General features: G+C 42.8%; 1 protein-coding gene across 1 annotated transcript; it reads right to left on the bottom strand.

The window, feature by feature from the left end:
* Positions 1-2,818: 2,818 nt before the first annotated feature.
* LOC119162159 (ras-like GTP-binding protein rhoA) lies at positions 2,819-3,229 on the bottom strand. The gene has a single exon (XM_037414629.1). The coding sequence runs from the start codon at positions 3,227-3,229 to the stop codon at positions 2,819-2,821; it is 411 nt and encodes a 136-aa protein (XP_037270526.1).
* Positions 3,230-17,396: the final 14,167 nt, after the last annotated feature.

A 17,396-nucleotide genomic window follows, 5' to 3' on the forward strand; every position in this document is an offset into this window, starting at 1 on the left:
TCCGCATCTGGTGACTCACCTATAGTGAAACTTTTTAAATCGTTGATCCCCTGTCGTCTCCGAAGTATTCATTTAATCTGGACACTAGGGCACAAAGGTTTGTTGTTAAACGAATTAGCTGATTCTCTTGCGAAGGCATCCCTTTCGACACCAATTATTCCTATTTTCCCTCATACAGTATACATTACGGTGGCGCGATTTCGCACACTTAAAATAAGGCAAAATTTATCTGACCCTGCACTGACGGCTTCTCCAAAGTACAAACACTTGTTATTTCCCTGGCGCAGTGAACTGACTAATTCAAGGATGATGGAAGTTGTCATCACGAAATTTCGTTGCCGCGTTACCTCCCTCAATTTTTACTTGCATAGATCAGGCATATTGAATTCCCCTATGTGCATTTACTGTAATCAAGAGGAAACGATCAGTCATTTTTTATTACATTGTCGCCCGTTCGATTTATTCAGGCAAAGCATACTAGCACCACCTCTTCAAAGACTGGGCTTGCAACTATCACAACCTGATCTTCTTTCATTTGGAGCCTCCACACTGGGTTTCAGCCACAGGGATGTTTTATTCGCCGTTCAAGAATACATCACTGCGTCTAAAAGATTTTCTTGCTAAATTGCAGCCTCACTATTTTTCTTCTTTTTTTTTCTGCAAACTTGATATCGGTATTTCAAATCAAAATTAGGTTACAAAAAAAAATTTGTAGGATTGACGCAATGCTGAAAGTTTAGGGCAAATTCACCTTATAATCGGCCAATCCCTTTCTTTGGGTACGAGCCATTTGCACAGGGAAACAACAACAACAACAACAACCAGTGTTACCTTAACTCGAACTTATTAAATTACCATTGTATCCAGTGACTACATGTCGCTGCGGCGCCCGAAGTATGTAAACAAATTTCGCAGAGACGTAGTGCGCCATGTGCATTACACGACCACTTCAAGAACGCCGCTCGCGCTTGCGGGACCACTGGTGCCGACTAAAATTAGATGCTCCACGTCCACAACCCGTTCCCTTTCTACAAAGCAGTGCGAACTGCAATCACACTGCAGAAAACTCAATATTTGTGTTAGCGACCGCGGACAAGGTGACCTCCGTGAATCCGCCATGATGCAACTCCACAGCGCCTGTCATGTTCATTTGAGTTGCGAATACGTCGCTTCTGCTCCCCCTACAATATAACGACATCATGGTCAGGGAAGTGGTGGATCGGTGATGGGGCGTAGTGGGATGTTTGCAAGGACGAAGTAATGGGCAATTTGCAAAGGTTGAAGTAGGCGCTCCCATACAAAGGATAGACAGACCCGAAGTTTTAGGACCTTTGCTTCTCGAAGATGTTAAAAAATAAATAGTACACATTTTCGGGTACAAGTAAGGATCCAACTCGGGCCGTTTGCGTGACAAGCAAGTGTTCTACCACACAACCATAGAACTGCTTTAAAATAAGGCAGAACAAACTCCATTTGCGTGAAAATAGAGTTAAAATACCACCTTTTACGATCACACGCCTCCTGTGTACAGGCTTCGCAATACAATAAGTAATGTCTTAGTAACATTGAATGGCAGAAGCGATCGGTCGTCAGCAAATGTGATTATCAAATGACTTCGAGGGTTGCAGTCGGTAGCGTATTACAAAAGGCACACATGTCACTGGTGCATTCGCTAAAGACCACGTAGTGGCTGCATACCAAGTTCGAAATCATTTCACTCACAAAACTTCTCGTCGTTAGAATTATGCAACCCATTACACAAAATGAAACCATATGCGATAGCTTCACTGACACAAGCCACTTTAAACTTTACCGTTTACGTTGCTGTAATCGCCAGTTCATACATATTCAGTGACACCATACAGATGCATCAACAAATGCACCAAGTGCTTCAAGTACGCACTGCAGAATACCGCTGTCGCGTTCAGCTTTTCAAGCGGAAGCTTAATGGTCTCGCAATATTTTAAGCATTCGTTTCATAAAGGAATGAACTACCCGACTCATGGCCGAATCTAAGGGATCAGTCCTGCTAGTACCACAAAAAAGCAGCTTTAAAGGAAGGCTGAAACCTCTGAACGAGATTTATTGTTAGTACGCTTATGCGCAAGGACTTTTGTCAGTCATGCCCCAAATCATACGCATTAGACTGGAGGCATTCTGTGTCTATATTTTAGCCTAAACCTTCAACTCAAGACTTTATGGGTACTTAAAATGCTTCGTAAATGGGCAATCAATTTCTGTGTGGTATACACCTGTAAAATTCGTGAGCGCAGGTTCTCGTGGGCCGCAAGCCCGTTGCTGCTGTCGCGATCATGAAACTGTGTATATGCCAGAAGACAGGTTTCTGCACAAGTTTCAAATTTCGCAGAGTTACGGATTAAGCTCATCATGTTCAAGACTCATCATACTTATTCACCATCAAAATTAAAAAAGAGAAAATGCAATTATTCAGACTAACCGGCACCAAACTTGTACCAGAACTTATACCTGCTCAGATTAGGGAATGCTTCTTAGGAGTTCTTTTTTGGGAATACACTAGCGTAAATTTAGTCAAATTACGGGTATGCTGAAGGGAACGTTAGTGACGACGGGCGCAACAAAGAAGAAAATTCAATGTGAAAATTTACTCCAGTCCCCTATCTAGTATCTCACTGGGGACTTGTTTATTCTAGATATATAGTACATATAAATATAAATATCACAATGTGGACCTTCTTCATCTCCCTGTTGCAAGGAAGTCCTCCCAACGGCCTCGAACGCCTCGTGCACACCATCCTTGGTCTTGGCGGAGCCCTCCAGTTGAACCATAGGCACATGATCACATCGCCACGATGCGCCCTAGTTGAAGTGCCGCGTCCATCGGCTTCGTGGTAGCTGTATATAGCAGCGTGAGCAGGTGGCTTCGAAGGCTCTTGATCGTCGCCAGGATGATGGCCACGCTGCGGCAGAAGTGGCGCACCTCTGGTATGGCGAACTCTGGGTGTTTCTCCAGGGAGTCTATGCTGAAGCACATCAGGATAACGTCACGGCACGAGAGAGTCCGTAACCAGCCGTTGTGCTCCAGACCCTTGGTGCCCCACGAGGCCATTTCAACCACTGCTTTGAGTGCCGTAGCATAGCTTTCGAAGATGGTGGCCTCTGAAAGCTCACCGTTTCCTCCAGGGCAAGAAGAAGGCGTGTTGTATTTTTGCTGACGGACCGCGCTGAGTTTCGTTCCCATCGCCGCCATTTGTGGTATTTCTTCACGAGAGCAGAGACACGTCGCCTTCTTGAGAGGTTTTCTTCTTCTTCTTCTTCTTCTTCTTCTTCTTCTTCTTCTTCTTCTTCTTCTTCTTCTTCTTCTTCTTCTTCTTCTTCTTCTTCTTCTTCTTCTTCTTCTTCTTCTTCTTCTTCTTCTTCTTCTTCTTCTTCTTCTTCTTCTTCTTCTTTTTCTTCATCTTCTTCATTGGCTCGCTTCATAGACAATCTATTTCAAAAGAGTTTCGAAAGCCTAGAATCTACACTCAGCGCTTAAGCTTTATGAAAGGAAAAAACCTTTCATCAATGAAAAATGCTGTTATGCGGCTTCCGGGTCCCTTTTGCAAGCGAAAATGGAAATTTATTATGACAGATGTGACTTATTTATGGTGAATTGAACTGGTACACTGAATAGTAAGACCACTCGAAGCGGAAGAAGTTATAGAGGGAGAACATGAAAACAAAAAAAAGCAACACACGCGCTGTTCCTACAGCCTAAAGTTGTTTCATACATGCGATGAGAACTGTGACTACACAACGAAAGAATGGCATATGTAATCTTCTTTCATACGTGGGAGCTCTGAAGCGTTTCTTCCTGATCTTTTTGTCTTCTGATTTATTAAAGAGTATAATACTAAATCGAAGTAATTGGGCTAAGACATACGGGAATATTTCCAAGCGTTGTAAAGGTATAGGAGGAATTCACATGACGTCAACCCGTGTGGTTTTGTTGAAGAATTTGCATCTTTACTGTGAAACAGGATGGTGGCCGCAAAGGGATCATTGCAGACTCCCTCTAAATTTCTATACCTACAAAAATGTAAAAAAAAGTCTTGGGCTGCTTTAACCAAAAATGTTTTAACATATTTGCTAATTATCGATAAAAAGTTTTTTAAAGGTGTTGAAATACTGCAGCAATATTTTTTTTAAACTGCATAGAAAGCCTCTCAACAAACGGGAGAAAAACATCCATGTGGCTGCATGCAAAAGCTCTAAACGAAACAATAATGAGTTCTGTCAGTTTCCGGCGTTAAATGTCGAACGGCTAGCAATGGTAATCTTTTTACTGGACTAGTAAAACAGCGATAGCAAAACAACAAGCAATACCTGTCTGAAATATGTATGAAGAAAACGAATACCGCATTTTTATGATGGTGACGTCCGTTATCACTGAGTTGCGAAACCAGCTTGGTGAGCACAAAGTGAGTATAATTTGGAGGTACAGCCCATGCTGGGTCTGAGAGATCCTGCTGAAATGTTATCAAAAGCAATAGAGCCTCCGTGTTTTGTGCTATTGGTGGGTAAACAGGAATGAATTTCGCACAAAGCCACCTTTTACCCATTGAGCCATGGCAGTTTCGTATAAAAACAAACCTTTAAGGTCATGTACATTGGTGCAAGTATAAGTAAATCACCAAATGCGGAAAAGGATGAGATCAACGAGCTGGTTAGAGAAACGGTGGCGGTTACTTGGTGCGGAGATAAAATTGCAACCATGAATTTAGCAAAAAAGGCGGGAACAAAAGCAGGAATCGCTAACTAAAGAGACCATAAGGTATATTTGGGACAAAATACCGCAATGTATTATCTTTACTCGTAGAGCGATGCATGAATTGCAAAATAACGTTTGGTGGTAGGCTATTTATATGTTCGTGTGACTACTGCCCATCAATGTAAAACCTGATAATCTCACCTGGCCTGGAAAAATATGGTCAAACATATTTCCCAAAAATTATGCTTCATATTTGTGGAAATGACATGGCAAACTTGTACACTTAATGAAAAAAAAATACTGTTCGAGCAAAATATATTTTGCGGTGTGTATTATCAGAAATAGTGAGCGGAAATAAATTAACCTGCAACAGACATGATAAATACATAACGGCTGGTTAAAGGGTGATTCACACAGCTAAAAAAAATGCCCTCACCTTCCCGAATGTATTTGTCAGGAAATGGTAGTGCAATGCGTAGCGTCTTGAACGGCTATTCACACGTGACAACCCAGCGTTCGAACAATAGTGTTTCTTCTTTTTCTTACACCATGTAGTCAATGGTGCCGTTCGCCGAACGCGGCGTTTTTCTGTCGCGAGAAACGAGTAGGCGTTTTCAGCTCTTGTAGCCAGCGTGTACAGTTAAAAATGCTATGAAGTGAACAAAACAAACAGCGTTTTCCACTCGGCGTTGGCGTTTCACAGCGGCGTTTTAGGCACACATGTCCGGATGTTCTTGAGAGGCGCCCATCCAGCGAACGGTTGAGAGTGAGGCGCGAGCAGACGAGAAAGTGGGGAGCTGGGATGAGAGAGAGTGAATGGCGAGAGAAGGGGCGGCGAAGCACTGCACCTACCCTTTTTTACACTTTCTCGCACCACATGCTCTGGTTGCTAGGGGCGAGGATAAGCGTGCGCGCTCGCAGCTGTGTGGTGGGAGAGAGGGGTGGACGTATTCCGACAGACGCCTGACATATCCCGACAAAGAAATGCATTCGAATTTAAAAGTTTGCAAAGGTGAGGTATAGGGTGGCATTCAGACTTTCATATACAACACTGCATTGCTGTCTACAATTTAAACAACATTATACCCAGCTGGGAGGATTTCGGAGACCATCCTCCCTATTTATTCCAGTGACCTCACTCAAACCGAAATGTTCCGGAGCATATACATTCGTTTTTCACTGTTTTCCTCCCGTGGATGACGGACGAAGGAAACCGGAGAAGAACGGGGCCAATTTTTTGTTATGCTCGGTGGTTGCTCCGCAACTGCTACAGCGCATGGCTTAGGCTAGGGTGGATTCTCCGCAATAGCTCCGGCGCATCGCTCAGCGGCTTTCAATGGCTGCTGGAAAAGTGACGTAAGCAGCCTCACCACCGGGTGGCCGTTCCCCATAAATCAAGATGGCGCAGACCACGCTGGTCCAGTGAGGATTGTGCGCAGCTTTTGGCTGCGTTCGGGAAAAAGAAATCGTTCTGTGCACGTTCTGCGTATCACAGGCGGCCACAAGCGGTATCGAACGCTGTCATCGAGAGAAGTGAATTGTGGAAAGCTTAATCATGTGGTGGTTCCGTGCAGCTAGTGACACTTTGTGATCTCGCGAGTGTCGAGCAGCCCTGCGGTCACTGGTGTGGCTCGAGACTGGTGAGTGAGCGCTTCTTGAATTATCCGTGTTATTCTTGTCAGGTGGTGCTAAGGTTTGATAATGTTTCGTTGATAAGCCAAACATGGGATTAATATTGGGCTAATTTTAGAAGACGTCAGTAAAAAGTCAGCAGAATTTCGGTAATACATTGTTTGTACTTTGCGTTTTTTTAACATAACATTGGTAGGTTGATCCAACTAAGTGTAATATTTGGACAGGTGATTGGATATGAAATATTAAAATATCATAGTTTTGCGTTCATTCTACAAAACAGGTAATAATTGGTTTAATTAAACGTAATTAGTTGAAATTTTTTGTCTTTCCAGTACACATAAATGGTAATATTTCTCTGCTTTCCAAATCAATAAACGCCAGGTCGAGGTCTAACACTGTATTCAAAATAATTTTATCGATCATGTAATGAAACATGAATAACTGATATCAGCATTATTTCTTTATAAATGTAGTGAATTGAAGTAGCAATATGTGTTTGGTACAGACTTTTAGAACGCATACACGCGATCATATTGGTGAAAAAGGTATTTTGATTGTATAAGTTGTACGTGACATATTAATCTAGAAGTATACTGGATTCTTAGGGTGACGTAGCGCTCTCAGAACAAAAGAGGGGGAAAGGAACTGACAAGACTAGGCATGAGGAATGCAAAAAAAAAGAGGGGGGGGGGGATGTTCGGCAGAACGAGTCTAGGGATGCTCAACGTTTTTGTGGAAGCAGGAGTTAACCCATATTTCAGCCCAGCTCAACACTGTAAGATGGAGGGGACATATTAGTGAAAGAAAGAGAGAAAGAATAGGGCAACCACTTGAAAACCTAGCCGTATTTTTTGTGGTGATGCTGGGGGAGAGTGCTATCCTTCTGCTCCATTTTTTTCTCTTTTCTGTCGTGCTGCCTTGACCGTGACTGAATTCTCTCTTTTGGGAAGTGGGTAGGGGGGAATACAAGACTGGACTTGCATTTTCAAAACTAGATGGGCTAAACTCTTCAAAATTTCGCCTTTACGTCCTATTTGAGAAAAAAATCCTTCTATTTCTTTCTGACGAACGGTTCTAAGACGTAGTTTCAATCTGGACAATGCAACAACAATGGCCTGTGAACAGGAGAGGGCTAAAGAGAATTTCTGCAAACCTAATAGGCACGTCGTGTACCTCCGCGTGTTTCACCTTCTGTGGCTTCCGGACGTTTGCACAGACCTGTAAGTTGAGCAAACTGGTTGGCCTTCCCTTATTTTTCGTCAATATAGGTTAAAATAGAGTTGACTTAGGTGGCGTACGGTTTGTACCTTTTATCGCTTATTAATTTTGTTACGTTGCAGTGAAGTTTTCTTCATTTCGTGCTTGGAGCTGTTCGTTTTGAAAAAATACATGCTCATGCAATGAAATATGTTCACTACTACTTTGAAAAAGTCCTATAGAACAAGTTCTAAAACAGAGCGGCAGCAAAAATAAAAAAAACTAGAACAATGCCAGCTTATCTCGAAAAAAATTTTGCAAATGGGATGAGGCTACGCTTTTCCTAAGGACAAGCCGCAACCATACAACCTGTAAGGGTCAACGTTGCTGGAAATATGACGATGAGCACCTAATAAAGTGCGACTAAAATGATCAGCATTAATGTTTGAAAAACTAGAAAATGATCTGGAGGGGCATTCCTAATGATGTGAACGAGAGTACCGAAATTCAAATATTTTATTAGAAATTTGTTTTTGAATGTTTCAGCCAAGGTGGAGCTATCGATTTAGAAATAAATAGGAAACTTTGGCCAGTTGTCAACTTTGTTCACGTCACAAAGGTGCGTTTTTATCTTGTAGCGGCTGTCTGTCACCGGAGTACATGGGATCTGCGTCTTGATATAGAACGCTTATTCTGTCTTTTTTTGTGTGTATGTGTGTGGTTACTATAAAAGGTAGTTATTGTCATGTACTCAGAGACTGTAGAGGATTTACTAAGCGCCCATGGATTCAGTGTTCTCACTTTTTGTGCCTCACCCATGATTTGCAGTTTCGTGGGTTCGAATCCCGGCTGCGGCGGCTGCATTTACAATGGAAGTGGAAATGTTGTAGGCCCGTGTGCTAAGATTTGGGTGCACGCTAAAGAACCCCAGGTGGTCGAAATTTCCGGAGCCCTCCACTACGGCGTCTCTCATAATCATATGGTGTTTTGGGACGTTAAACTCCACATATCAATCAATCAATCAAGATTTGCAGTTCTCATGTATATATACTTTCTTGCTAAATTATGAAGGAAGCGGTCAGCTGAGCCCTCACGGAGGCAATGAATCTGATGGATGGTACTTCGGGAATGGTCAAGAGTTGTTTCCGGTGGCAGGCTTTCTTCGTTTTTCGTGCATCATTTTCCATCATTCTGGGCTTCATTTCAAAGTGTTGCGGTTTAACTTATGTGCAGTTCACTTACTGTGATATGCCTTCCTGTGTTTCTCTTCTTGGTGTCTTTTCGCATGTTTGCTTCTTGTCATCTTTTCCGAAATACTGCGTCGTTAATCATACCTTGCAAGTTATTTCGAATAAATCAAACAATAACAACTCAACTGTTTTTAATGAATTTCATCTGCTAGAATTTTATTAAAAAAAATACACATTAACTCTGCAGTGCTTGCATGAATACGCAGATTTCCCTCATCAAACAAACTCGTGAAACGATCAACATAAAACAAAAAAAAAACAGCGGAGCAAACACTTGAAAAAACACTGACCCACTTCACTGAAATACTGTTCGGACGAAGTAGTTATATTCGCAAAATACCCTTGAGATACCACGCAAAAGCTCCAGAAAGCCGGAGTGAAAAACCGCCAAAAATGCTCCGCAGTGTGCCCCGTAACCACTTTGGCTTGTCGGAGAAAATGCTAGCAGAAAGTACTGCTGCGGCGCCACGCAATCGCTCCGGTCGACCGGAGTGAAATATCCGTTAAAAGTACTCCGGGTGCACCACGCAATTCATCCGGCCAGCTGGAGCAAAAATTTGCTCCAAACGTCCGGAGCGAAAATTGCCCCGAATAGGGGGGTGCGAGAGAACGAGTGTTTCACTCCGACCTCGGAGTATTTTTTTACAGCGTATATTTTCGAACTAAGCCCAACCGCTAAGCATCTTGGTTTATTAGAAATAAGAGCTGAAGAATCTGATGGTCAACCAGCGAAAAGTACACAGAAAAAGTTAAAAACAGATCGATGGTTCATTTTAAATACCATCAAATGCTCTCATTTTTTAAAGCTAGAACTGCTAAACTTGCGCAAGATGGGTATTGCTTGCACTCTTTCAGTCCCAATATGTTCAATACGAAGGTGCCAATTCACAAATTCGTTATAAGCGAAACGCAGATTTAGCGGCTTCAGTTGTGACGTATCTCACATTTTTTCTTCAATTGATATGCATACAGAGTCAGTTGAAACATAAGCCAGAACTACGCTGATTAGCAGTCTGACTTAACTGTAACCTTGTGCTTTATGTCTTACTGCGGGAAGTTTTTTTTTTGTTTAGGGCGTTTGAAAGCCATGTCTCCCAATGAGCGATTGTGAGCTCACTCAGAATTGTCAGAAAGACCTTTTGAGAATTGTCAGAAAATACTGCCGACTGTTACTGCGAGCCTTCTGAGAACATGCGGGCAAAACACAGCACAGCGAGCGGCTTGAAATTCTCACTCATTTCTCAAAGCCAGCCATAAGTCCTTCCCTTTTGTATCGACCACTGGTGTGTTCCAATACTCACCATAAACGGCTGAAGACACAGCTAAGTGGACGAAAGCCATCTTAAGTCCAATTCTAATTTTGATGTAGCCGGTCAAATTTCAAGCTTTGAGATGACGGCACCGGAGACCAAAACGATGCAAGTTTCTTTGCTGTCCAAACAAAATGGCAGCTCAACAAAGTCCTCGAATAGCCCGGATGTCCCAAGTATAGTCGTCTGCGCACAAGCAGACGCTTTTCAATGCTCTTATTGTGGGTTTCGTTAAATTTTAATATATTCCAATGCGAAAAAACTCAGTGGAATAACAGTTACATTTTTTCTTCACTTTACCCTTCTCGACGTGAGATGGCGTCCAGTTGAGGCCTTCTAGACGCGTCCGATTACTCAGAATATGTGGGATAGATGCTGTCTTCTAAGATGTCAGCATAAACTGCCTATGATGCTATGCAGAAAGGAACACATCCCAAAGATGCCATACACCCAAATTACCGCGTTATGAATCGAAACATACGCCCACTGACTGATTTCAGCATCGTGAGCTGCATAGTGATCGGGGCCGACGCGGGACGCTGCCGCGTGCCCACGTTTGCTCGTGGTAGCCCTCAAGGTAAGCCACGCGTTCCCAAGAAAAAAAAAAAGGTCCTCTACGGAATAACGCGCCCAGAATGAACGCATCTGTTGCCTTCCCATCACCCCCCCCCTCCCATCTTCTTGCGTAACTGTCCACTGGAGAATAGCTGCCCCCTGGAGAGAGCACTTGAACACTGAAAGATTCCTGTAATTCTGCTCATACTTCAAATATTCTGAACATTTTGGCGGATTGAAATATTCTGAACATTTTGGCGGAAGTCAGTTTGGGAGACAATAAGCTCCATTAATAAAGCCATTCGATGAATACTTGGAAAAGTGTTGAAGGTCTCCTTTAAGCTAAATGAACCAGAATTATCACTTATAGCTACGGAGAACGCTGTTATGCGGCCCGCGGCCAAACTTTTACAAACCGGATTTTTGTTTACGAAGTGCTCCCCTGAAGAGCACAAAAACCAAAAGGGCAACGAAGAATAATCTAGGAAGCGTATTGACCGCGACCTAAATTATTTGTGTTTACAACGAAAAAACAAAACTGAGAAAAACAATAAAAACAACTACACATCTGCGAAATTTTTTTTATAATGCCACCTAAACAAGGTAAGCAAACCATTGCATGAATGTTGCAAGAACGTTGCAAGAACAGAAAGAAAGAAACGGTGCACTAACTCACGCGTATTGCAGTCTTTCCTAACAGCTTCCACCACTCACCTTGTCCTTTCAGCCAAACGTTGGAACAAGGCTGCAGCATGATGAAACACTGCAACACAGGCCCGTTGCACTTGTTTCACCGAAAGATGTTTCGAAGGGGCAACTCTCGATGACTTGCAATGTTCTCTGATGCGAATATTTATCCCCCATCCCAGTTGGCATTTACAAGTGTGCCCACATGTCGAAGAAGTGCTGTAAACAACATTCAAAGAGGCAAGAGCAGTTTTTCACGTTTGACAGGTCAGCCATTCCCGCTATGATTATCTTTTCATTCACATCTAACACCCACTACAAAAATAAAAAAAATGCGTCACAGGCGTTCAAATCTGGATAACCCAGGTCAGGAAATGAGTTTTTCTTCAAAATTAGGCCTCTCGCTCACGATTTCGCAATGCGAACTTGACTGAAGCATACGAATGCAATTTATATATCAGCGATGCAAAAACTCACGGGCAGAAGTATAGCTTCAATAAGCGGTTCACTGGAGTACTTTGTGATAGTGGACTCGAAACGACCTGCTGCGCAACGTGTAGGCTTGATAAAAGCACATTTCATTAAAACTCTGCCTTTCAGAATAGTCCATTCTTATTCAGAATTTCTACCATCGCATGATGGACTTCGCGTGACTAAATGTCTCCTCGAGACCTTTAAAAATTTAAGGTACGGAAACAGGTTTCTCTGCGAGTAGCTACCGCAGCAACAACCTGTGACGAGAGGCTGTCCGACAGATTTCTTGGATATACCACGTCATATCTATGAATGTCCTTTAAAACCCAAAAACTAAATCAAATAAAAAATCTGAAATTTTCATGTGAACATCCAAGGGTGCAGTCGGATTTGTTTCTTGGTAAGCTAATAGAAAGTGTTTTTTCTTAATATACCTCGCATTTAGGGCTAACTAAGCCTCACACTCACCAAAGTTTCTCTCGACCGCAATGATTCGGACTCAAGAGGGACATTAACATTTTATCAAGTTGGGCCCACTCAGATTGCAACTAACCAGATATCACTCACCTGGATTCACTAGAGCTCCCACACCAGGCTCTACTGAATCTGAGTGATTCTGAATTCACTCACCTGTGAGTGTGCCGACCTAAACTATAGTAAGGTGCCCGAAGGAGATATAATGATATTGCGTTCAATTGCAATGACAGAATCTCAGCAGGGTTTTTTTTTTAAGGCGATATTCTTTCTTGGGATATTTCGACGCAAAAAGGTTCATCTGTTGGTCTGTCGGTATGTCCACTTGACTGTTTGTCTCTGGAAAAGGCTAGTCTGTTTGGCTTTTATTTTGTTTGCCTTTGTTTGTATGATCAAAGCGCATCCGCAGCGCCTACCAATATTTCTTTGGTTTCTGCGTTCATGCTTGCGCGTAGTATTGAATAAAAAGCAAATTTTGCAAATATTTGAGACAGAACATCAACATGTAAATATATTGTGGCTTCTTACTTTATAATACGAAATTCATACATCAGTAATACTAAGGAACGTAGAGCTTATTACGCTAAGCTTACATGCAACGCTACCCACGAAAAGGCGGGTGTTTCTTGCGCTTTGCTAAGACTATAGGTGGGGGCAGCAACCCGCTGCGTGCATCGAGGAACTTGCCGCTGCGCCTACAGAATCCCACTCGCATACTTGGTCGCGCAAAACATCAAATAAATATTTTATTCACTCTCGACAGACGGAAGACTATGGTAGCTCTATGACAATCGCAGCGAATTATGAGGATACGGGGCCAATTTTTCGACAGGTATACAGTGTCAACTTAACAAAAGTTATTTTAACAAGGTTCCCTCCAAAATATTGCCTTGAATCTGTCGCATCTGTGATTCTTTTTTTTGTTGCTACTATACCAGACTTTGGTTACCATACCGTTTGTGACGCTGTATATGTGGACTCCTACGTGAGGCAAAAAGAACTGAATGCTTGCTTTTTCGTCTCATAAAAAAAAAACGCGATATTGTTTAAGGGCTAGTTTCGCAGAAAATTTGCCGTCAGTGTCGGCGTCGGCGCCGATGTCGGCGTGAGGATCGTTGGTTGAGATCGAAAAATATTCTCGTCTGGGACCTAAAAATCCAGAAAAATCACAGCATATCCGCGGAGTGAATGATGATGAATTGGGCGAAACGCCAGAGGGTTTCATCAATAAATCATGAATCATCCGCGAACACTGTATGTATATGTACAAACATTTTATTACTCGTAAGTGGTAGCTATACGTCGCTCCCATTCCCCCTTCATCATAACGGATTTATGGTTGGTGAAGCGGTAGATCGGTGATGGGGTGTAGTGGGATGTTTGCAAAGGTTGAACTAGGCTGCCACGTACAAAGAATGAACGCACTCACGGCTCCGTGGCAACGGCTTTAGGAGCTTCATCCCTGAAAGATGCTAAAAAATAGGTAGTACAAATTTCCGGGCCTAAGTGAAGATCCAACTCGGACCGTTAGCGTGGCAAGCAGGTCTTTTACCACATATCCATGCATCTGCTTGATAATACGGTTGAACAAGCTTTCTCTGTTTCGAAATACAGGTAAAATAACACTTCTGCTTTACAAACACACGAGTCCAGCATACAGGCTTCATAATTTGTCATGTATTATCGTAGTAATATTGCATGGTAGGACGGATCGGGCTTCACAACATGTGATTATCCAACCACTTCGTTGGTAAAGTCAGCCACGTATTACAAAAAGCACACACGCTATTGGTGTATTCCGTAAAGACCGCGTAGTGGCTGCATAGCAAGGTCAAAAACAATTCGCTCGCATAATTTCTCGTGGTTAGAATGATGCTACCCGTTACACCAGATGCAGCCATATATGAAGCTTGGCTGAAACAAGCGACTTCCACTTTTATCAATCACATTGTAGTAATCCCCAATTCATACTTTTTCAGTGACATCATACAATAAACTGATGCACGAAACGCTTCAAGTACGCACTATAGGACATCGCTATCACGTTAAACTTTTCAAGGTGAAGCTTCATGGCCTTCCAGTTGTTTAGAACTCCTTTTATAAACAAATGAATGGCCCGAATCATGGCCGATCTCGTGGGATGAGTCCCGCTTGTACCACAGCGAAGCAGCTAAAAAAGAAGCCTGGAAATAATCAACACCATTTATTGTGAGTACGCTATGTGCAAGGACTTTCGTCAATCATGCGCCAAATCATATGCAGTTCCTGTGTACTATACACCTGTAGGATTCGTGAGTGCAAGTTCTCGGGGGCAAACTCCCGTGGCTGCTATCGCGATCACAAAATTGCGTATATGCCGGTTTATTTCATTTCGAGGGCACCAGAAGACAAGTTCCTGCACGAGTTTCACATTTGGCAGCGTTACGAATTAAGCTTATCACATTCGTGCCTCATCACACTTACTCACCATAAATATTAAAAAAAGCGAAAATGCAATTATTCAGACTAACCAGAGCCAACATTGTAACAGAGCTTAGGTTACCTGCTCAGATTATAGAATGCTTCTTAGGAGTTCTTCTCTGCGAATAAACTAGCGTAAATTTAGTCAATGTGCTGGCATGCCTAATGGAAGGTTACGGATGACACGCGCAACAAATAAATAAAATCGAAGATATAAATTAACTTCAGTCGCCTATCCAGCATATCTCTGGGGTTGTGTTTATTCTAAGTATAAATACATATAAATATACATATTCCAATACAGATCATCTTCATCCACCTGTTTCAAAGGAGTCCTCGCCATGGCCTCAAACACCTCGTGCACACTGTCCTTGGTCTTTGCGCGGCCCTCCAGTTGAACCGTAGGCACATGATTCCATCGCCACGATGCGTCCTAGTTGAGGTGACGCGTCCATTGGCTTCGTGGTAGCTGTATATAGCAGCGTGAGCAGGTGGCTTCGAAGGCTCTTGATCGTCGCCAGGATGATGGCCACGCTGCGGCAGAAGTGGCGCACCTCTGGCATGTCGAACTCCGGGTTGTTCTTCAGGGAGTCAATGCCGAAGCATATGAGGATTACGTCCCGGCAGGAGAGAAGCCGTAGCCGGCCTTCTTGCTTCTGACCCATGGTGTTCGACGAGACCATTTTAAACGTGGCTTTGATTGCCGTGGCAAAGTTGTCAAAAAGGTGGCCTCTAAAAGCTCACCGTTCGCTCCAAGGCAAGAAGAAGGCGTGTCGTGTTCTTGCTAACAGACGGCGCACAGTTCTGTTGCTATCGCCACTATCAGGGGTAATTCTTCCACGGCAGCAGAGACACGTCGCCTTCTTGAGAGGGTTTCTGCTTCTTCTGCTTCTTCTTCATTGGCCTGCTTCATAGACGCACCATTTCGAAAAACTTTCGAAAGCCTACAAACTACACTCAGCGCTTCCGCTTTACGAACCAAAGTATAAATTTTAGTGAGGAAACATTGGTAGCCTTCTGGCTTGTTTTCCAAGCGAAAATTCCCTTTTTTTATGACAGATGTGAGTCATTTTGTGTGGATCGCACAACTGCGCTCAGTGGCTTAACAACTCGAAGAGGACGAAGTTATGAAGCGAGAAAACTAAAACAAAAGGAAACAAAGCAACACACGCGCTGTTTCTACAGGCTAAAGTTGTTCCATACATGTGACCAAAACTAGGGCTGCAAAACAAAATGTGGTACATGCATTCTTCTAGTATTTCATCCGTGGAAGCACTGAAGTTTTCATTTTTCATCTTTTTGTCTTTTCATTGATTACAGTGTATCGTAATAAATAAAAGTGATTGGGCCAAGACATAAGGGAATTTTTCTAACATGTTGTGAAGGTTTAGGGGTATTCACGTGGTGTCAACGGGCACCATTTTTTTTTACGATTCGTCACTTCATTGTAAAACAGGATGGATACTGCATATCAAATTTCAGCATCTACTAAATATTTAGTTTTCTGCGCTGCTATAACCGAAAAATATTTCAATTTATTTCGCGAATCATCTATAGTGAATCCTCTAAAAGGTGTTCAAGTTTAGCAAGATATAATTTTCGACTTCATAGAAAACTACTTAATCATAGCGGGCAAAACATTCATGAAGCTGTATGCCATCGTAGAAGCCCCAAGCGAAACGATAATCAATATACTGTCATTTTCAGGCGTTCAGTGTCGGAGGGCCAGCAAAAGTATTCTTTTTCTTCGAAAAGTAAAACAGCGATAAGATAAAAGAAAGGGGAAAATAGTTTCGTCCTGATGACAGAAATAGCAAAGCACCAAACGATACCTGTGCATAAAAAAATTTATAGAGGAAACGAGCAACACATTTTTGGGATGACGACCTCCATTATCATTGATTAGCAGCGACAGCTTGACAATGGGCAGCACAATGTGAATATGTTTTGGAGGTATTGCCCATACTGGATCTAAAAGCTTTTACAGCGAAAGCTGTTATGTGATCAAAACTAATGTCTTTCGCGGTGCCTTAGGTGGCTGCCTTTGCTGCACTGGCTCCGGTGTCCCTAACCACTATCGCAAAATAAGAAAAAGAAAGTTTGTACGAAGGATTCAGTGGGGCTCCCCAGCCAGCCCAGTATTCTACCACTGAGCCGCGCTGGTGCCTGGGGCTTGTTCGCAAACTTGCCTTAGGCAGGGTTTATGTCGGGGAAAAATTGGGTTAATATGAGTACTTAAGCATCTTAGAAATGCAAAGGAACAACGAGGCGTCGCACAATGCGGACAGCGTACGTAGTGGGTCATCCGATGCTCCAACCTATGCAAAAGGCTTGGTTTTGATCACTTAATAGCTGTGGCGCATACCCGCTTCAGGCACAATTCCTCATTGCCGTCAGCCACTGCATGAGCAATTGGCACAAAATGTCTTGCAAGTGTTATCGTATAAAAAGCTTCTCAGAAGAATGACGAAGAATAGCCTAGCGAACGCTGGCCTACTACCCAGAAATCATTATTAAGAATGCCATAGTGGGTACACAGCAAGTGTGCTTACAGTAGTGAGCGAATGAGTGTTTGGTGTTTAGCCAATCCTCCACAGTGGGTGTGCGTCACGGAACACATGTGAA

Source organism: Rhipicephalus microplus, chromosome X (assembly GCF_043290135.1).
Source record: "Rhipicephalus microplus isolate Deutch F79 chromosome X, USDA_Rmic, whole genome shotgun sequence".
Lineage (NCBI taxonomy): Eukaryota > Metazoa > Arthropoda > Arachnida > Ixodida > Ixodidae > Rhipicephalus > Rhipicephalus microplus.